The 23,054-nt window shown below is 43.5% G+C and overlaps 1 protein-coding gene across 2 annotated transcripts in view; it reads right to left on the bottom strand.

Moving 5' to 3' along the window:
* LOC109446175 (uncharacterized) overlaps positions 1–23,054 on the bottom strand; it is a 797,309-nt gene that overhangs the window by 693,740 nt on the left and 80,515 nt on the right. Inside the window, exons 2-3 of one of the 2 annotated variants that reach the window (XM_088798027.1) lie at positions 19,253–19,313; positions 14,232–14,360 (exon numbers count right to left, since the gene is read on the bottom strand). In XM_088798027.1, the coding sequence (XP_088654153.1) occupies positions 14,232–14,300 (69 nt within the window). In that variant the 5' untranslated portion in view covers positions 14,301–14,360; positions 19,253–19,313. Of the gene's footprint in view, positions 1–8,265; positions 8,382–14,231; positions 14,361–19,252; positions 19,314–23,054 lie in introns of those variants that run through there. The other variant, XR_012498724.2, reaches the window with a different exon arrangement.

The following is a 23,054-nucleotide window of genomic DNA, read 5'->3' on the forward strand; positions in this document are numbered from 1 at the left end:
GACCACCAGTTTTTCCACGTTATTTTATAGCATAGACTTTCCATCCAAGGACCTGTTCTAGGCTTCTTAGAGCAGCACATAAGCCCACAGATATTGGAGCAAGCGCTGCAAAGGCATGATCTGGGACATACGTCACTGTATTCCCAGATCTAGCTCAGCGACCGACATTATGAGGCGCTTCGGTAAACGCTTGTAGGCAAGTCTAGGGCTTCACACTTCCACTCAGCTGCGGAGGGCAATGTGGCTTCATCATGATTCAAAGTCAGCTTGTGTCTACACTCAGAGCCACGCTGCACAACAGTTTGGTGAAACAAAAGCATAAGGGGACAGAAAACTCCCACTCAAGTCTGGTCTGGCTTCTCCTCACTACTGAGGTAGCCTGTACTAGTCTGAAGGCTTTCATCTCAGTTCACACGGAAAAGACCAGAAATGGAAGGCCCAGTGGGACACATGACTATCTGGTGAGATGGGTGGGGCCAGGGAGGGGGCAATATTGGGGACAGAGAAGCAAGAGAGAGGAAACAGAGAGGGAAGAGAGACAAAGCTAAGGCAGGCAAAACCAGGAGGCATTAGCTGAGAGCAATCAGAAAGAAATGCACATTATAGACTTACATATAGAACAAGTCACAAAAAGGCCAGATGACCTGCTGTAGTCATAAATCTTTGTTTGAAGATGACCACAAATAGACAAATCTTTCCTAAGTAAGAGATCACACGCTAGTAAAATGAACTCCTCGAAAAAAATCTCCAAAGTGGATTTTCAAGCTTTGGCTCACAAGAATGCACCTATCTGCATGCTGGTTCTTCAGACGTGTGTCTAACACCCAACGACTTGTCCTACTCTTGGGTCTGTGTCCTATTACTAAGAGCTAATATTTGTCAAGGTCTTACTAAATGCCATTATTCTAAGCTTTGTGTATATTAACTCTTAATCTCCATAACTGTCCTCTTAGGTGTATAAAGTAAGAACCTCACTTTATAGCTGTAGATGTGTCTGTGTAGTTAAGTAATTCATCCAAAATCACTGGTAAATGTGGAACCCTCAGACAGTGCTTCTCAAACCCTACTGTGCATTCAAATCACCGGGCATCTTATTGAAATGCAGATTCTGACTCAGGAAGTCTGAAGTGGGGCCTGGGATTCTGCATTTCTAACAAGCTCCCAGGGAATATCAATGCCGCTGGTCCCACAGACCACGCTTAGAGTAGCAAGACTCTACAACTCAGGCCACTTTAGTTCTACCTTCAGAGTCAAGCTGCAATACCCGCTGTGTGCTCCAAGGACTTAGATCAAGCTCTCTGTTAAAAAGGTAAGATTGGAAGATGATCTCTGGATGCTGTCCAGCTCTACAATTTAATGATGATTGCAAAATCCCAGTAGAAAAAGTCTTACCACCACATTCCTGGGCCACACTCAATCCCCAGGCCCCAGGTCATATGCCTCTAGTAAATGTTTATTGGGGTATTTATTGCACTGGGCCTAGCAGCTGTGAGAGTTAAGAAGCTCATCCATGTCACCAAGGAGATTACAGGCTTCTAGGGGATAAAGAGTGTAGCCCCACAGTGTCAGATACTCTATCACAGAGAAAGAACAGGGGAGACAATGCACAAAGCTTCCATCGAAAGTGACATCTGAATACTCCGTTCCAGAGTATGACTCCGGCATATGGCTTATTTTGAACTAAAGGTAATTGAGAACCAGTAGATGTAGAAAAAGCTTTTTACCTCCCCCAAGTGCTAAAAATAAAGTACTATTTATTTCCCCTTTTGTAAAGGGAAATTTACATGTATAAAGAAAATTTCCATTTGTAAAGACGTCTGTATACCAGGAGAGAGCTCTCTGGAGACAATCCATCATTGGAGAAACTCTTATGTGCATCACGAGACAATCCCTATTTGCCATACATGTCTTCCCCTCCTCTCTTCCTTACTTGCCTTCCCAGCCAGCAGCCCAAAACCTCTTTTCCTTTGTTTAGTCTAAAATGGTATATAAGCCTCAATCATCTGGTCATTTCCTTGAGACCCATTTTCTTTGTAAAACTCCCATGCAAAGTATATATAATTAAAATTGTTTTTCTCTTGTTAATCTCTCTCGCTTTTTTTTTTTTTCCCCCAGTTTGATTCGCAGGCCCTAGACATTGAACCGAGGAGGGTAGAGGGGGAAAATATTTGTTTCCTCCCTTACACATCTAAGCTGAGACATAATAGGTAGCCAGGAACTAGCCCAGTGAAGGTGGATGGGGAAGACAGGCAGACAGGAAAAAGCACAAGAGAAGGCCCAGAAGTCAGTAAGGCATTAAAAGGTATTAAAAGAAACTGTGATCAGCCTTCAGGAAAGAGAGTGAGAGAGCTATGAGAAGGCCCAGCTCACAATGTATCTTAAAGGCCCAACTTCTTAACATGGCCAATGGTCTAAGGCAGGGGTGTCCAAACTGCGGCCCATGATCCATTGTTAATTGGCCCGCAGCAAATTCCAAAAATATATTTAGTTTACTTAAATAAACCAGGTGAGGCAATACGTATTTCACCTCGAGTGAGTGACCCGGCTGTTTGTGTGTTTTACTGCATATGGCCCTTGGTGAAAAACATTGAAAAAAGTTTGGACACCCCTGGTCTAAGGTGATGCAAAGCCTTTGAGGAGTTCTAAGCAGTAAAGGGATAGCATGGGCCTTGCAGTTTTAGGAGCTACAGTGTGTAGAACAGAATGTGGGGAGGGGTGGAGGCACTATGTTGGAGATGGGGTATCAGTTAGAAGCCTGTTGCAGTTATCTACTTGTATGTGAAAAATGACAGTGACTAAACTGGGAGAGCCTCAATGGGGTTGCAGGGAAAGAGACTAGTTAGGGGGACATTTAAAGAGAGAGAACAGAGTGAACAAAATTAAGGATGAGAAGCTACGAATGAAAAAAGGCAGTGTTGAAAGATAATTTCCAAAAAAGGAAAAAGGTGAAATCATGACTCATAAAGATATAAAACGAACACATGTTGAAGATTTTATTTTACTTGTAAAGGAGGAATCAGGCAGATGTTATAACTTGAAAAAAGACACATTTATAGATGAGGCCTATTGCAATGAATGTGCAAAAGGAAGCACAACTAGCTTCTTCCATATTGGGGGAGAGAATTCAACTGAACCTCTAGAAAGACAGAATGGAATTTGCACACCTATAGCTAAGCATTATTTTGCATTTTACCAGTTACATACACCTTACAGAGCTGTACGACAGTCCCCATGAAATCAGAGCACTCATTTTGGAGTCCTCTAGACAATGCATAGTCTTCCACAGAAGCACACATTTTTCCTTGCAGCAGGATGACTTCATGATGTCTGACTTGGACACCCGGGGTGATGGCTGGGACACTCACTATATGGAGAATATGGGGAGAGAGGAGATTCTGGGGGCTGAGAGAAAAGTGAGGATGATAAATTGACTTGGTCACATTTCCGTAGCTGACACTTCCCTGATGGAGGTGAGGCTGGGCAAATACACAGGGTGCCAAAAACATGTACATACATGTTAAGGAAGGAAAAAACGATTAAAATTTTAATACTCAATATATACCGATAACAACAGATGAATACAAGTCACGTTTGACTTCTGCAATTACAAGAGGTGCTCAAAGTGGTTCCCATCAGGGTCCAGACACTTCTGATTACAGCTAACGACTGCTTGAGCACCACTGACCAAATTTGTATACATTTTTTGGCACCCTCAGTATTTGAAGATATTAAGGGGAACCTGCCCTCTTATTGGGGTTCAGAATGAGTCACCCCAAGATGTACCTCTGTGGTACGGAGATTGTTTTGAGCTAAAGGCAACTTTAGCCGCTGGCTCAAGAGAAACTTCTGTCCCTCCTTTAACTACCCAGAAGAACTTGAATTAGGGTCGTTGCCCGTAAGAGATGATCAGAGATAACCTCTTTTGAACTATCTTTAGAGCAAAGCAAACTTCTATTTACTAAACCTCTACTCTTTGTATCATCCTGCAACAACCCTTTGAAGCCTCCAAGGTACCTTACCTCACCCCTAGCTCAGACTGTCTCATATACCCACGTTCTCTTTCTATCTCTCAACCTCTCGTGCATGTGGGGTCTCTGACTCTCTCCTGTACGTGGAGTTCCTATACATGTGTAGGTACTAAATTTGGTTATTTTCTCTTGCTAATCTGTGTCATGTCTATTTGATTGTTAGCCCAGCCAGAAGAACCTTGAGGGTGGAGGAAAGTTTGTTCCTCCCCTACACTCTCAAAACGGGATGCTGTTCAAAGGAAGGGAGAGACTGAAACTGGATAGGCATGCAAGGCCAAATATCTATGGCTAGTTGCTCCGCCTTGGGCAGGGTTGGTCCTGTTTTGATTTCAAGGGTAATGTAGCCTGAACACAGTGTCTTCGGTTTGGGGAGGTATTGCTCTAAAAGCCTTCCAGGTTCTCAGTCACATTTGACATCTATTGAGCACCATTTTACAGAAAGTTCTGTGCACAGCACTATGGTGTATTCCAAAGAGATCTTGCCTGGAAGGAACTTCCTGTGTGGCTGTTTTCAAAGTTGGAATGCATTTTTCATTAGGAAAACATGTCCCCCATGTGACCACTTTCCCAACCCAACAACAGTACTCTTTTGGAAGACTCTGCAATACAGGAACTGCTTTCCAAACCAAAAAGTAGAAAATGTGAAGCGCAAAGGATTGTCTTTAATTTGCCGATTCACAGGAAAGAACATATAACAATTATTTTTAAAAAAATAAAGTTGGTTTTAGGACTTCCATGTATTGAAAACAATAAAGTCAATTGCAGCTTGGGGCTGCCCTGGACATTACAGAGCATATGGTTAGTAGACGCAGGATATAGTTTTAATAGCATCTATTAGATTTTTTTGTATTTTACTAGGTAAAGCAATATGGCATACTAGTAGTAACTACACATAACTAGAAAACAGGAAGATGAGAAGAGAGTAGCAGTTGTTTGTGCCGACTCTGGAAGGAATTCTGGGTTTCTCAGCGTCTGCTCCTCTCTCTCCATTCCTCAGAGCAAGTGACATCTGTCCCTTGCTTGCAGCCCAGTCCTCCCTTCAGTCTAGGAAGCAGTTAAACAGAGGTGTTGGGGTGCTTTGAGGTGTCTGTGATAGGTTCTGGGCCCTGAAACCTGCCACATAGACCTGAGCTTCCGAGGGGCTGGAATTCAAGGTCCGTAAACAAGATAAGGTCCGTAAACAAGACCTGCCTTGCTCTGGTCAGTCCCCTTCTCTGAGCCCAAGCCCAGAGATCAGGACCCTGCTCCCTGCTGATGCCAGTCTGGCTGGACTTTGAGTATCTCCACATTTTCTGCTGTCATGCTCTGCCTGCCTGTTGGAACGACCTGACCTCTGGGGGCAGGCCCACCCACTCAGCCCATGCTAAGTGCTACCAGGACTCTGGCCCACATTTGTATCCTTCAGCCTCTCTGTCCTGGACTCCATGGCAAACCTCAGCCTGACACCAGCCGCTGGACTGGCACCAAGCAGTGTCACTGCCACGGCAATAGGTCCCAGGCCTGGCCCTGTCCAGCCCTCTTCTCTGTCCACACATCACCGGGCCATATTTGTCTGCACTCTGAAAATCTAGTTAATGCCTGGCTGCCACACTGTCTAAATTTACATCGAGGGGTGGGTGGGTGGCTCAGTTGGTTAGAGCATGAGCTCTGAACAACAGGGTTGTGGGTTCGATTCCCACATGGGCCCGTGAGCTGTGCCCTCTGCAACTAGATTGAAGACAACGAGCTGCTGTTGAGCTGCCAGAGGGGGCGGCCGGATGGCTCAGTTGGTTAGAGCCCGAGCTCTCAACAACAAGGTTGCCAGTTCCCAGAAGGGATGGTGGGCTGCGTCCCCTGCAACTAAAGATTGCAAACAACTAAAGATTGAAAATGGCAACTGGACTTAGAGCTGAACTGCACCCTCCACAGCTGGATTGAAGGACAACGACTTGGAGCTGATGGGCCCTGGAGAAACACACTGTTCCCTAATATTCCCCAATTAAAATAATTTTTTTTTTTAAATTTACATTGAAACTGCATCTGCCTTTCTTCTTAGGTTCACATACCAGGGAGACAGAGCCTTTGGCTCAAGTTCGCTTATTTGTTACCCAGTCATCCCTTCTGACAAACTGAAATTTTCGTCTCCAGAAATTCTCCCGCCACCTGCTCCCCTCTCCTGCTTCCACTCTGAGGACCCCTGCTCGCTCCTGCACATCCCCAACGTCACAAATAGTGCTAAGTTTTACTTCCCGCAGTTTGTGTTATATAGAAGCTGTACTGTTTCGTTTTATAAAAGTAATTTTAGACCAAATATTCACCCTTCTTGCCTCTAGCATTAAAAATCACTATCTCCCATGTACAAATGTGTGTGTGCATGTACACGTGTGCTCGTTGAAATAAATTACATTGGGGGTGTAGTGCATCTCCCCTTGTTTTCCTTCCCATAATAATAACAGGACACACTTACTGAGCGCTGACACTGTCCCAGGCTCTGTGCTACGGACCTCATATGCATTCCCGTTCAACCCTCCTAGCAATCCTATGACAGAGGCCTTTGATTAGCCCTAATCGTTGGATGAGAAAATTTCCAAGCTTCACAACGAGTGTAGTGGTGTAGAGAAGATTCAAATTCAAGTTGGCTGACTCGGGATGTTCTAACCTCAGCGTCGTCTTTGCATACCAGCTCCTGGCACAGAGCAGGGAACACAGGGCCCTGAATACATATTTGGTGAGTGAATGAATGCTTACCCCCTCCCTTAGTTAGGATTCAACACTGACTAACAGATTACTTATCTTTGCACCAGCCACTGAAGAAGCAGTTAATGGTTCATCTAAGATAATATTCATAATTACAAATTAAGAAACAATTATCACATGGCAAAACCAAGTCCAGAACAGACTTTTTTCTTTTAATATGTAAAACTGTATCACTGACTCTTCTATCAGCCATAATGACTCAATCGTCCTTGGAGAGGGAATGACAAAGTGGGAGAACAGGATTCCTATGTTAATGTCACTGAGGAAAACTGAAAAGGAAATCAAGGAGGACGGGTAGTAACCCACAGAATGTTAGAACTGGAAGTGATTCAATCCAGTTGGGGTGCCTGGGAGGAAGTTGCTTTTTCCTCCGCCGGTGGTAGGAATGTCCCTCCCCTTGTCAAAGCACGGGTGATTAGCGATCACACCACAGAGTGGCCACCACGGAGAGCCACAGCCCAGAGGACTCAGGTTACCCAGTTGCCGGGAGCCTCCCTCAGCCATCTGAGGCGGTGGCCAAGGGCTCCAGCTTTGAATCCAGTCCCACCTGGGTCCAGATCCCACCTCCACCACTTGCCCGACCATGACTTTGGACGAAGGACAGACAGTGACACCCACCTTATGAGAATATGTCTAAAATGCACTAAGCGTAGTTCTTGGCATTCAATATGTAAAGCTATTATATTTGTTATTAATTATGATGATTTACTAACAAAATATACCATGAAATTTAAAAATCATTTTGAAGAGAAAGAAAGCCTCCCATGGAAGTGAGCTGGCAAAGACCCATTATTCACAGTGCACTTGACATACTTGCAGAAGCAAAGAGAAAGGAGTCACTCCTAAGAGGTCTAAAACCAAGAAATGAACATTCCTACCCAGATATCCTGGGGCAGGTCAATATGGTGCAACCAATCAAACAGACAAAAATATCCCCAGACCTGGAGGAGAAAACAATTTCCAGTCCAGAACTGTTCCCTTGCTGACATTAATTAAGAGTTTATGCCAATTCCTTAATGAAGAGGAATTGATATTTATACCAGAACTCCTTTTATGTTTCTAATCATCCATCACGTATAATATAAAACCTATAAAGAATCACTATTACAGAGTGTGGCTTTAGTCTCTTCCAAACTATTTCCCTATTTGTATAAGATCTGGAGTTTAAAAACCCCCTCCAGGTATTTATTCTGCCAGAGAAACCTCCTGTGGAGTTGATTTGCCTCTCCCAGTCAAGGTCCCAGAGCAGAGTGGAAAAACTAGCTCAGCTTATTTCTGCCTGGAAATGAGACAAGTTGCACAGTCATAGGAGAAAGGTCATCTGAAGTGAAATTCACTAAGCAGTCGGGGCATAAGTAAGAGGGGAAAGAGTCATTTTTTTAAACCTCCTTCTCTGTGTTTTCCATATCCAGTGTATCAACAGGTCCTGTCAATTTCCCCAACAAATTAGAACTCGAATGCTTCACCCTCCTCCCTCCATTGCTCCATTTTTATAGCAAACCTTTCTCCTCTCTTGGTTCCCTCAAATCAATTCTCCACTCCACAGGCAGAATGATCCTTTGAACCCCCAGCTCCTCTCACTGCCCTGCTTTAACTCTTCAATTAGTACAACTCCGGAGTCCTCGCGTGACCACGTGGCTCCTGCTCACTCCTGTCAGTCACCCTGGACTTCCTTCAGTTTTTCAAACAGGCCACTCCCTCCGAGGGCCTTCACATAGCCACTTCCCTCTCCCTGGAATTCTTTTTTCCTACTTTGTAGGCCCTACCCATCCTCAGGTCTCAGCCCCCAAGTCACTTCTTTAGGAAAGCCATTCTCAGCCACCCCAGTTTCAAGGAGGTCTCTTATTTCCTTTCCTTCGGATCATTGATCCCAATTTGTAGTTTGTGAGCATATATGTATATATGCATCTATATGCATGTATGTGTATCCATACAATATACACATGTGTTTCTGTCTATATAAACATTTTTAAGTACCTGTCTCTGCTTCAAGACTGTAAATTCTATGGAGGTAGGCACCATGTTCCGGGGTTACCACTACGTACCCAGCACGTGGCAGAATCTATAAGATGTAAAGGGAGTCAACAATACGTGTTGAATATTTGAATAAATTAATGAGCATAGTTGACATGAAAGAGAGAAAGGAAGAGGCAGGGATGAAAAGTTCCTAGAATTCACCACCAAGATAATGATTTTTCTAAGAGAGGAGACAATATGTAACCAGTTGTCAACAGATGCAGGAAAATTGAAAACCAAGTTTTTTTTTGGTTGTTGTTGTTTTAAAGATGGCACAGCTCACAGTGGCCCTTGCAGGGATCAAACCAGCAACCTTGGTTCTACCAGCACCACGCTCTAACCAACTGAGCTAACCGGCCACCCCAAAAACCAAGTATTTTTACTTGAAACAGAAATTCTATAGACTCTCTTTAACTGGTTAGTATATTTCTCACAATAGAGCGCTCAAGAGAACACTTCAATGAAGGAACGTCATCACAATTCACAGATGAAAATCCCTTTTGTGCACATTCCTAATGCTTATAAACTCAAGAGGAAAGAATTTGATGGAGAGGACAAAGAAATTGCCACTGAGAAACAGCCACATGCTCTGGACGTGCGTGTTTTTGAGCTTTCTCAGGGACAGTGCACTATTTTTACCTGAACTTGTGAGCGCTAACCTACCTGTCGAGATTTCACTTCTTTTAAATGTCAGTTTGTTGCTAATTTGCCTTTCACCCCTTTAACGGACAGACTTGGAAGTCAGCAGAGGTTCAGGCAGTGTTTAGGATGCAGGAATGAGGCCCACTGAGGTGATAATAGCAAAAAATTCCCTTCCAAGAAGAACCTTAGAAAAGGGAGACTTCCTTCCAAAACCCCTGCCCAGTTGTTCTATGTTCCAGAAGCTATTCATTTCCTCTGCTCCCACCACAGGAAAATGTTTGGTCTCAAGGGAAATAAGCCAATGAAGCAGTTGCTTAAGGGTAAAACCAAAATAAGTTAGGAAACTTGAATGGAGCCTCTAACTGTTCCTCCTGAACTCTAATGAGGACGGCAGTCAGATGGAAATTTGGCAAATACCCTCGTGTCAGCCATGGCATGCAGTGACATACAGCCTAACACAGTTCAGCAATCTGAGGTCAGGGGAGGTCGTTGCCCTCTGATAATGCTTTGGGGGACAGAAGCTAGCAAACGTCGTAAGCTGCAGAGGGCACGTTAGGTAAACCTTGAGCCCTTGGGCTGTTGGAATCCAGTAATCCAAATTCATTCATCTGGGGTCTCTCAAGGTGAGGGCTTTGGCCCACTTCTGTTTGATGGAACATTCTTAACTGCCTGGACCTCTCACTATCTTTACCAAGCCCCTGGAAGTCCAGCCCTGCCCAAGCTCTGCAGGGGTTAGGATCAAAGTGGTAGGATATGTTCAGAATGTGGTGTAATAAAAGCAGGTCAACTTTCTAAATATTCCAATGAAATGGAAAAGAAAATTAAAACTTTAAGCCTCTTAAAATGTAAATGGTACCAGCGTGACTTGCAACTTAAAGACTCTTGCCTGTTAAAAAGAAGAAAAATCCAGAAAGCTGAGATGAAGTACTAAGAGTATGAAAGTAGAAATGAGGGAAATCATGATTCGTCCCCAGTGTGGCCTTATTAGCTTCACACCGCCACCCTAGGTCCCACTGTCCTCACTGGGTTTAATGTCACCCTTCCCCCCTCTTTCCCATAAGGTTGCTCTGAGTTCAAATGTTACTGATGACCCTAAAACTCTCTTGAAAGGAAAGAAGTACTTTTATAAATGCAGGATATTAGCTTACACAATTAGCTCTCTACTCAAAATGGAGGGACAGGAAAGAATCATTTTTGTCAGAGTATAATGTTCCAGGACACTTCCACCCCCTACCCCCACCCCTATCTAAAGAGGCATACACTCACTGCTCTCACTTAAGTGAGAAGGAAAACTCTTATGACGGGGCCCCTTTCCTTGGTTGGTGACCACATGTCATGCCATCCTTGACTCAGTGATCCTTTCTTGCTATAACCAATCTCTGATAGCCATGTGGTCCCGTGGTTTCATCTTACACAGAATAGGTGCCCTCCCTCACCAGCGTGCCCACAGAAATCATTAGAGGCAAGCTCAAGTATCCCCACTTGTACGTAGCCCAGTCAGAACTAGATGGTTCTTCTGAGGCAGCTCTGTATCCCGGAGCTGAACATCCATGCCCCACACATTTCTGAGTCCTGCTAGGCTGGGGGACCCCAGACACCCAATATGATGTCTTCCTTGACTTTGCTTCCCTCAGTTTGATCACCCAATGTTTGGCACATGGTAGGAACTTGATCAAATATTCCCTTAATTAAACACACTTTTTTTTTTTTTTTAACACAACTCTTTTCAGTTCTAGACATAATAGCTAAAAACAATTATTCTGTTGCTTCACAATCAGAAAACTGGAAATTTGACACTGAAGTGAGCAGAAATTTCCACAAGGTTATTTTTCTTCTTTGACACTAGGAAAGCAGTGTTTCCTGACAAAATACTATTCTCTTACGTGATGAAAGAATCATAGAGCTGGAGCAGGACTGTGTGTAGGACAAACATTTGTTATTGTGATTTTACACAAATCAAAGGGACTTTTTCAGTCTCTCTAACCCAGGTGGCTTTCAGCTACTCACATGATTAATGCTTGTGCAACCAAAACAATGTAGCCATTTTGTTGCTTAGCTTTTCCACATTCATTCAACATTTACGTGACTTCAAAAGCTCTTATTCATTTACAAATAATAAATTGTTGATGAAAATCTCAGGTAAAAATGAAATTAGACAATGTGCAATACCATTTGCCTGTGGTTGTTTATGAATAGAATAGGTTTGGAAACATCTCAGCCATCAATTAGGTGGGAAGAGAAAAGGGAGAGGATTATGGGTGAATTTTGCTTTCTGATTTATTTACATACTTTTTTCTGTGTAATGATATTAAAAACTAAGATAATTGACAACATAACATGTGCTAGATACTGTTTTAAGTGTTTTACAAATATTGACTCTGTGAGTTAGAGTTTTATTATTAGCCCCATTTTTATAAATAAGGAAACTGAGTCACAAAGAGTGTGGGAACTTACCCAAGGTCACAGTGTAGTAAATGGCAGAGCTGTAGCCTGACCCTGTGGTCTGATTCCAGAACCCAGACTCTTAACCATTATGCTATATTGCTTCATATTCAGTACCGAGCATTAAAGGCTATGAAGAATCACTGAGTTTTAATAATTCAAACATTTTCGCTGAGCCATGTGACCTTGCTTGGGTCCTTCAACTCCTCAGGACAATTTAGAATTTAACAAGTATAGAATGTAACATTGCCCAAAAGAAGTCTGGACTTTGCCCTGGGCTTCTAGGAGGTAATCCCTACAGGAGTGATTTTGTTTAGAGTCGGGGCTGGTCACGCCAGAAAGACCAATGACCTGATTTGGGCTGGAGGCTTTAGGTCACAGCCAGAGCGGCTGGAGGCTGGACGCTGAGACCCAGCACAGGGGCTATCAGTCAATCATGTCCATGTAATGGAGCCCCAATAAAAACTCTAAACCTCAAGATTTGGATAAGCTTCCCTGGTTAGCAACACTCTATGATGTGTCCTGACTCCATAGGAAGAGAACAACAGAAGCTTTACATTTGAAACCCTCCAGGGCTCTGTCCTATGTGTCTCTTCCTTTGACCTTTGTCACTGATCTGTATCCTTTCCTGCCCTGTAATAAACCACAGCCATCAGTATAATAGCTTTAAATAAGTTCTGTGAGTCTTTCTAGCAAATTATTGAATCTGAGGGCAGTTTAGGAACCCCGCCCTTGCAGTTGGTGTCAGAAATACAGGGTGGTCTTGTATGGAGACTGTCTCCTCTAACCTCATAATTGGCCCCAGCTCGTCACACTTCCTCAGTTTCCTCATCTGTGACACAGTGATATTGCAAGACATGATCTTTAAAGTTTCCCACAGAGCCTAACAGTGTTATTCTGTCAAGGGTATTTGCATTTTAGTGAGGCTCTTCCAGAGACCAGAAGCCTTAACCCACAGGAGCCCATGGTGGGGAAATGGAGAGATAGGTAAGAATTTGAGACTGAAGTTTCTCCTCCATAAATCACACTACCCATGTCACTTACAGGTAAAAGGAACTGCACAAGGATGATGGTGACGATGGGAAGGGATGTGAGGGTGGGCACATCCTGTTAGTTCTGAGTCTATTTCTATATTGAAATAAATTAGCCAGTGGGTTCTGTTCTACTGCAGGCCATTTGATTCAATGGAGTCCATGTACCCAGAACTTATTTCTGCTTCAACCACAGAAGTCAGAGACTTGTGAGAGAAATCAGACTCAGGTCTCTCAGGCTTCTAACAGCCCCACAGGCAAAACCACCACTTGGAGCATTACTTGGAGGCCGGCAGGCCCCACACTGTCCTCTAGGCCTGCATGTGGCTATTCCCAACCTCTTGGGGGAACTCCACAAAGGAGTCTCTCAGCATGGATGCTCCGTTCAACTTTTCATAGACTCTCCAGACAGCTTTTAGGCATGCGAGGAAATGGTCTTGTTGTAGAGTAGAGTTGGAAAGCCCTATGTTTTTCCAAGTCCCAATTCTCCAGGTCCAGGTGGTTGCACCTCACTTGCTATTGCTTTGCTTACTTGCCCAATGGGGGCCCCTGTCATTCACTTCAGTCCTGGGTGGAGACCATCAACCCCACACTCATCTCCTCCAGATTCCAAGGCCATTCTGTCACCTTAGTCCACGACAACAGCTCTTGGCTCAAGTCTTAACCAACAGAGACAAGAGGAGCAGCTACCTTTGCTTTTCCAGGAAACACGGTCATCACATTGATTCTCACAATGGCTCAATATATGAGGTATAATTATTTGCCCATTTTCTAGAGCAGGAAAGTGAGAGTTAAGGAGGTTAAGAAATGAACCCCTGATAATATAGTATGGTGGACAGAATAATGCTCCCCCAAAGAGGTCCATGTTCTAATCTCCAGAACCTGTGAAGTGTCACCTTCATGGTAAAGAAACTGCCAATGTGATTCACTTAAAGCTCTTGAGATGAGGAGATGATCCTGGCTTATTCAGGTGGGTCTGATGGAATCAGGAGGGTTCTTATGAGAGGGAGGCAGGAGGATCAGTGTGTCAATGGAAGCAGAGCCTGGAGTGATGGGAGGAAGGGGTCGCAAGCCAGGGAATGCAGGTGGACCCCAGGAGCTGCAAAAGGCAAGCAACAGATTCTCTTTTAGAGCTTCCAGAAGAAATGTCTCCTTGCTGACACTTTATTTTAGAACTCCAGAACTCTAAGATAATACATTTGTGTTGTGTCAAGCCACTAAGTTTCTGATGATTTGTAATAGCAGTAAGAAGAAACAAATACACGCAGCTATCCAGTGATTGATGGGGAGGCAGGCATTGAACCCAAGCAGTCTGCCTCCCAAGATCAGTTCTTACCTCAATATCTTCCTCCCGAGTCATCAGCTGCATCAGATCTGGAATCCCCACTACTGATATTTTCAGCATCCAGTGGTCCTAGCTCCTCTTCTTTGTAGGTTACAGGGAGACACACAGAGGTGTGGAGTCCTGCAGGAAGTACAGAGACTAAGCACTCAGCAATGTAAAACTGGCCAGCAGGTTCAGTCCTGCTGGGCCTCAGTTTCCTCACTTGTGAAGTGGGGACCATGATGGTGCAGGCCTCACAGGGACTTTGAAAGGATTCAATAAAATAGTCCAAATAAATCACTGAATGCAATGGCTGGCACAGAAAAACACTCTGAAAATATATTATTCCCCTAAAACTTTATTGAGTGCTTAATATTACCTTCTAGCCTTTTGCTAGGGCATTTTAACTTCAGAATTTCAGATTTGCAATAGACCATCACAAGGTTTCATAAATAGAAAAACATTATTTCCTCGTTTTTATAGAATGCTTTAGATTGAGTGTCCAGTTATTCGCTGTTATTTCTGAATAAATGACGTAGTGGGTGTAGTGAGTTGAATGATGTAGTGAGTTGAAAATTTCATGTCCACCCAAAACCTCAAGATGTAACCTCACTTGGAAATAGGGTCTTTGCAGATGTAATCAAGGTGAGGATTGAAATTATATCATACTGGACTCAGGTGGGCTCTAAATCCAATGAGACTGTCTTTATAAGAGACAGAAAAGTACACACAGAGACACACAGGGAGGAGGCCGTGTAACAATGGAGGCAGAAACTAGAGTGATGGAGCCACAAGCCAAGGAACGCCAAGGAGTGCAGGAAAGCACCAGAAGCTGGAAGAGGCCAGGAAGGATTCTTCCCTAGGGTCTTCAGACATTTTGATTTCCGACTTCTAGCCTCCTGAACTGTGAGAGAATAAATCTCTGTTGTTTTAGGCCACCTAGTTTGCAGGAACTTGTGGTGACAGCACTAAGAAATGAATACAGATGGTGATTTTTGGTGCTGCTCAAATCACCCCCCTTGTGGGAGGGACCGCTTCATCTACTCCTCCAGGCTCACTCCCTCTTTCTGCACAGGAAAGAAATATTTCACAGGGGAGAGTCATAGTTCTTCCTCATCTCCACTTTGCAGCACATGGACTGCAGCAAGAATACAAGGAAAGCAACACAAAGTCAGTAAGGATTACTCACCCAGTGTATAAAGCACTCTAGCTGGCAGAAGAGTAGCAGAGTGTTTCCCTGCTACTAATGAGCTGTGTGACCTTGAGGAGGTGATTTAACCCTGTGAGGCTTCCATTTCCTCAAAGTGAACAGGTTGAACGAAAGAGCTTTACATTCCCTAACATCAGAAAATATTTAGCAAACGATGTCCTGAAGACCAAAGGGAAGACAAACAGGAGAACATGAAGAACCCTGCGTCCCTCCTCCCCAAGGGAAAATGCTGAGAACCCATGCACTGCCTGGGGTCTCCATCATAGCATGATTTTGTGCCTGCAGCTGCCTCCTTTGCAGTATTGCTGCAGTATGTAGGTTCTGACAAGAACCTGTCCATTTCAATGCAGATGCTCCCCATAATTTGGTAGATCGCAATCGTTCTTAGGGGTATTCAGGTAAACATCAGCATCTCAGGAAAAAATGCACATGATATGTTTGACTCTATCTCTCTTACTACACAAACACGCAGCCCTTGGTTCAGTAACTTTTGCTGCAAATCATGATCTTACAGGTCTCTCCCTGCCTTCCTGGGAATCTACACACAGCAGGTTGAATCCTGCCTACTCACTTTGCAGGTACTCAATACAAGGTTAGAGGAGATTTAATTAGAGAGAAATTATAATCTTTCAATCTTTAGATTGCATATCAGGGATCAAAGTCTCCAAAAACTCTCGCTGGCCGTTTGCAATTTTGCATTGGCAGTCAGGAAGAAACCACGGTTAGGTAGAGCTAATTTAAGTTCTAGGCTACATTAATATTTCTTTCCTGCTCAGTCCAAGACCTTTTGCCTCTGTTTACTTCTTGTGTTGCCACATCATTACTCCCTTTCCCCCAAATCTCTCCGTCCACAGCAGCCGGTGAGCTGTGCATTTTGCTTTGTTTATATTCTTTAACAACCTGTGTCACGTTCATTTACATGTTCTACCCAAAGGATTAGTTGAAATCACCAGCATATTTCTTCCTTGTAGATCTTTACAATTTTGTCTGTAATACTATATTTTCTATTTCAGGAAAATAATCAACAATGTGCCTGCTTACATGGAAGGAAAGGGAGAGAGAGAATTGCTGTTTATAAATTTCTCCTAGTAGACCGGTGTGGAAACCTGAAGACTCTGGAAAAATCACATGAAGGAAGACTTAGAAAAGGGATTCAACTCTTATTCCTAATTCTTTGGAGTTTTTAACCAATAGGTTAAAACGGCAAACAGGTTCATGTAAAAGAAAAATATGAAAATAAATTATCTAACAAAAACACTTCAGAGGAAAAATATATAGTGAGTAAAAAAGTGACAACTACTTCTAAGTGAGAGTGGAGGTGGGGGGAAGTTTGGAGCAGAAAGTGCCCACAATGGAAGGGGAGAAGAAACTGCTACAGAGGTCACGATGCATCATTCTTCAAGTGTTATTAACTAAACAGGGATAACTGTAAAATATCCTCTCTGGGAGCAGCAAGAGCCCCACTGACAGGCAGGGCCCCACGCAGCTCCCTCTTTCCTCTGGAGATGTCCCTCTTGTGTACAATTCAGAACCAGCACAGCCTTGTTCAGCCTAGGCCATACTGAAGCTCAGAAGAAAGCCCAGGTTACAAAAGACTCCTGCAGCCAGCTCTCAAGTCAAGATGCCAAAGTAGGCCATTCAGCAGCCAGCAGTGACTGGTGACTAATTTATCGGAGGATTATTTTTGAAGGTATAAAGGAACGTCACTCTTTGAGCGCCAGAGCACAGCTCACCGAATATGAACCATTGTGCTAATCCAGCGTAGGACTCAATATGGTGTGGGCTGTATTATTTGTCCTGAGCCCCAGGGAGAAAGCAATGATATATTTAAAGCAGCTGTGGTTTCAGAGAGAATATTAACACTGAATTATATGGAAATGCTAATGAAAGAACAGTGAAAGTGACCTTGAGTTCTGCAGTTCACACTAGTTCCCTGTTAGCTAATAGCCAAGCTGACTGAGAACATCAGGAGCAGAGGTTGCAGATGTTCTGTTTACTAAACAGAAAACATTAACAACGTGGTTGTACATTGAAACTCAGTAAGACATGAAAATAAGCACAGGGCCAAGGGGAAAAGTTCAGTGAATTTTCCTGAGCATTTCTTTTTTAGTCTCATCTCTGCCCTAGCATGTTTTTTCAAATATCAAGCAAGGAAGAAATTCATAGGACGACTTTTTTTTTTTTTTTTTTTAGAGCTCCTTTTGGCCCTATGCGGTTGACAATTTCAATGCAATCCACTCCAGAACCTGCCAGTTGAAATATAAAGTTACAGGTCATACCTTGGAGTAAGGCAGTAGCACATTTCATCCTTTGGGGAATAGCAGAAATGCAGATGATTAGGGCTCTAAGGGATATTTCTATTTTACAGGAAAAGAAAGAGAAAAATCAAGAAATTGAAGTGACTCGCTCAAGATATCGATGGAGATAAGTCTAGAGCTTAGACTCCTGTCCATGCCCAGACCTCGTGTCCTAAAGCCATGAGTTGTCAGTCATCACCTTTATAAGGCTCGGGCTGGTGTAGAGAAAATGGAAGACTGTCATTGCAAAGTTACCTCTGAGTCACTGGAAGCATGCTATACCAATTAAGTTCCAACTTCTGACAAATATGGCTTCCAGTCAGTCTTTACTGCTTATAGGACTTACATGTTATTTACACATGTGACTAAAGGCTCCCACATGACTTAACATCATCTAGTGTGCAGGTGCAGTTGGCCCCACCCCACCCCTTCATCCAGAACCCCATAATTTGACCTATACATTTCTCTCTGCTTGACAATGGGCTCCATTCTGTGCACTGGCTTCTGTGTGGTTCCCTAAGTTCCTGTGAGCCTCTTCCCCTCTCTCTGTTGGGTGATGCCCACTCGACACACTGCTCACCTGTGGACAGGTTAGGCAAGGTGGGCAACCTCTAGCTAGGAAGATTCGGTGTTGATTAAAACACGATCTCGGCCCTCTAGGAGTTCACACTCAGCTCTTTGGCCTTTCAAGGAGAGATATAAATTAGGCTGCCTGGGAGGCCTAGAGTGACAGCCTCTGGATGTCAGCAGCTGGAGAAGCAAAAGCTTTTTTTCCATGGATGGTCATAGTTCCACAGAAAAGACCGAAGAGATTCAGAAGCACTGATGACATGTTGTGGACTTCACCCTTTGACTTAAAAAAGGTCAGAAGAGAAATCTGAGTTTCAGTCTACTTTTCAATCTATACAAAGCTCATTGTTAGAGTTAAGCCAAGAACTAAATTCTAACAATTAGCCAACATCTACCCGGAGCAGATGAACTGCAGAAATTGGTGCCAGTGATGCTAATATCTAGAAGAAGGTCATCACTAGAACAGGCATTAATGGTCTAGAGAGGTTTTGCAGAGGGTTGTATGCCTTCCATATAAGCCCAGCCTGGAATTTGAGAATCCCAGCATGTCAGATGCTTGGTTGACCTCAGAATGCTCCTAGGAAAGGAAGGTGATTAGGCCCAAAGCAGAACAGGCCCACAAGCTTACTTCACAGTGGTTTCAAGCAATTATGCCTTTGTGGTCACAGACAAAAGGAATTGTATTCCCCTGGTGCCTTTAGGAAAGGAAATTTTACAGCATTCCACATTGGTGCTACTCATTAATAATCCTCTACACCTAAAAGAGAGGGGAAAATTAGGATGGGATCCACTAGCAGACCTAGGCAACTTGCCAGATCTCCAAGAGGAAGACACTGGGAACCAAGAGGCTTGGATTACATTCCCAGTGCTGCTTCTGAGAAACTACATGAGCTTAGGCGAACCCCTGTGCATCAGTTTTCTCATCTATGAAACGAGACTATTACTTTCCTACTCACCTCATGGGGCTAGTGTGCGGCTCACAGAAAACCTTCATGTGTAAGTGTCTTGAAAGGCTTCCTGTAAAGAAGAAAAAGACTTACTTTAATTAGTGATAGACTGTCTTCCCCTCTTCTCATTGGTGAGTCTGTGGCACCATCTGAGTCAGCATAGTCATTACTCATCTCTCCAGGACCTGCCAGTTCCCAGAAGCTCAGGGATCCAGGTAAACCAAGCAGCTGCTGAGCCAGGAAAGTATGGCTGCAGAAAGGACATTTCCTTAGGATGCTAACACTCAGAAGTCCCTTCTGTGAGCTGGAGATGAACTGAGGAGCTGGCACACATTTCCTGTAATTAAACAGCGAAAAATCTCACTATGACGTGAAAACTTTCACGTACCTCAGAAGAGGACCCTGCTGCTTTCCTTGTGTACTTGCTGATTCAGCCTCTAGGCTTCTGCATAGATCAGGTGGGTCAGATTGTGGAAACAGAACTGTGGCTCATGCAAAAATCAGGTCAGCAATTAGCAACTGCAGCCATGCACGAGGCACTTCACCAGGCTGCATTCAGCTATGTGATGAGATTGAGTAAGAGCTGACTCTTACCTGGACTTAATCAGACTCACTCTACCCTCTTACGATGCACAGGTCTAAGTATTTCACCCCCTCTGTATTCGTTCTACTGCTGACCTCTGTAGTGAGAACCTGAGCTATGGAACGAGGAGCTGGGTACTGGAGAGCTCCCCTTTCCAAAGAGGTACTTTGAATTGCTTGCTGAGTAAAAGACTAAAGGCGATCTGGAGAGGATGAGTTCTTTTGAATGGATGAGTTGTCTGTGCTTGGATTGGTTACAGATGCTTTGAATCCTGCCCTGCTGCAGCGATGAGTTCTTGAAGGATATGTGAGCAGAGGTGACATGCAAACAATCCATACACAAGGTTTTGGCCACAAATCCTCAGCTGGCTCTGACCTGATGAGCTGGCTGGGACTATGCGTGAGCAAAAGGCCCTCCTGCTTAGATCAGATGAAGGCTGAAGCACGCATTCATCCTGCACGCCGCCTTTTCCTGGACATGCCCACGAGGAATTTTAGGACAGAGGGCTGCTGCCAAGTAGAGGGAGTCCCAGGCCCAGCACAGAATTAAGGAAAAGAAGGGGAGAAAGATAGAGATAGAGGTACAATATATTGTGTTGAGTATATATATGATATAGAATTAAGAAAAATAAGGGACATATGTATTTCAGAGTCTGATACCCAAAAGATGACATTCCGCAATGAAGCAAGAGCCTTAAACTTCTGGTCCTTTCCCCAGCTGCTCCACACCTCAACTATCATGTAATTGTGTCCTTAATCCACATCAGAGCTTCTAAACAGAATTCCAGAGAGGTGGAGGGATGGTGGGGTTCACACTGCGAGACCCTAACTGCTGGACCAATTTCCAAGGATAGAGGAGCCCTGAGCAGGCCAAGGAAGATTATTTAGAGTATTTAGAGCAGGGGTGGCAAAACTTCTTTCAACGTGTTTTACCAAGCGCCATATGCAGTAAAATACACAAACAGCCGGGCCACTCACTCGAGGTGAAGTATGTATTGCCTCACCTGGTTTATTTAAGTAAACTAAATATATTTTTGGAATTTGCTGCAGGCCAATTAACAATGAATTGCGGACAGCAATTGGCCCGCAGACCACAGTTTTGATACCCCTGATTTAGAAGGACAAAAGTGACCAGCTATAAGTGGCAGCTCCAACTGAAAGAGCTCTGACGGAAGAATCAGCTGAGAACATCAATAGAACAGAAACAGGAGGCCTCAAAGAGATCTAATTAGGACATAAAAAGATTTTGTGAAATGAAACAACATGTGATATTAATTTACATTTAAGAACTAAAATTTTTAATTTAGTCATTTAATAGACAATTTATAGAAGGGAATGGTCACAATCGAGAACCAACTCAGAGGCCTGGAAGAAATACATCGTCACACAGGTAAAATACAAGAGAGAGAAATCACAGGATAAAATAGAGAAACATGAAGGCAGATCCAGGAGACATTACATGTGAAGAAGAGGAGATGTAGAAGCTAAAAGAAGAAACAGAGAGAGCAGAGTTAATAATTCAACAAATAGTAGAGAAAAAACTTCTTGTCTGAAGAAAGACTTGGGTCCGCAGATTGAAAGGACTCATTTCGTTCCAGGTGGGATGAATGGGGACATGACAGAGTTCCTGGTGAAATTCCTAAAACCTAAGAATAAAGATAGGGGGGTGCTCATTTATTTCTCCCAAGGACATTGTTTCTCAAGGTACAGTCTGTGAACTTGACACCTTAGAACCAGGACACTTCAGAGTTACAGCCTTTGGTAGGTTTGGAGAAATGCAAATAGTTCATGGTGAGTAGCTGAGGGCAGAGGGTATTGGAGTAGCAGGAAGGGTCCTCTTGAGAAATGTATAAGTACCGAATGAGAGGCAGGGCCACCTTATCCAATGGAGTCTAAATGCTTTTCCTCAGTGGAATGTTGCAAATTCTCACACAAATACACACAGATACACAAAGTAAGACAATGGCACTGAGTAGTGTTGATCTGTTTGGGGGAACCAGATGGAATTGATATGAACAACTTCATAGCTCTTTTTCCTTTGTTTAAAAAATATTCCAACCTTGGCTTTGAATTTTGTAAAGTAAATGAAAAATGTAAAGCTGAATTATCTAAGGAAACCACTTTCCTTACTACCATTTACCATTCATAGAGAATGCAAAGCCTGGGTAACTGCTAAGCAAGTTCAGTCTGATTCTCAAACGGGCAGTCACACCATGAGGTTTCTCTAGAGAGAAGTTCGATTGAGGAAAACTTGTAGCTACAAGGTCTTCCCACAGCTGTCTTCTCTCCTGCCAAAGATCATCAGGGCTCAGGAAATAACTGCGGGTTTTTTTTTTTAAATAAACTTCGGTGAGATATAATTTATGTACAATAAAATGCAATAATTTAAAACGTACCTGCGAAACTACTACCACAATGTACATACAAACAATTCTATCATCCCCAAAAGATTCCTTGGTCCCTTGGTAGCGGATCCCTCTCTCCAACCCTAGGCCCAGGCAAACCCTGATCTGCTTTATGTCACTATAAGTTAGTTTGCGTTTTCTTTATATAAATGGAATCATAGAGCGTATTGGTTTCCTAAGCCTGCAGTAACAAACTACCACAAGGTGGATGGCTTAAAATAGCAGAAGTTCATTCTCTTACACTTCAGGAGATCAGAAGTCTGAAATCAAGGACCTCTCTCCCTTCAAAGCCTCTAGGGGAGAATCCTTCATGGCCTCTTTCAGCGTCTGGTGGGTCCAGGTGTTTCTTGGCTTATGGCAGCACCATTCCCATCTCTGCTTCCATCTTCACATGCCTTCCTCCCTGTGTACCTGTTTCTATGTCCTTTTCCTTATAAGGACATGAGTCATTTGATTTAGGACCCACCCTAAGTCCAGGGAGATATCATCTTGAGTTCTTTAACTTAATTACATCTGCAAAGACCCTATTTTCAAATAAGGTCGCTGAGGAGGGAAAACCTAGTTCTCCCCGTTTGTCCTTTACTCTCACGTCACCACCACACTCACAACCCACTGACAGCAGATGTGTGGGATTTCCCCCCGCACCAAGTAATTTTCTGCCATACCAGCTGGGTGTTGTATAATTTAACTCAATTTTAATACTATCTACCTGGAGATAGTGTCAGATCCACAGGTTAAGGGTTCAGCCCTGCAAGACTGTTCCCTCCCCATGCGCTGACATCAATTGCAAGTTTAGGTTGTCACCTGTGCCTCTGACCAATCAG

Source organism: Rhinolophus sinicus, chromosome 4, assembly GCF_057876585.1.
Source record: "Rhinolophus sinicus isolate RSI-liver-muscle chromosome 4, RSI-T2T, whole genome shotgun sequence".
Taxonomy (NCBI): domain Eukaryota; kingdom Metazoa; phylum Chordata; class Mammalia; order Chiroptera; family Rhinolophidae; genus Rhinolophus; species Rhinolophus sinicus.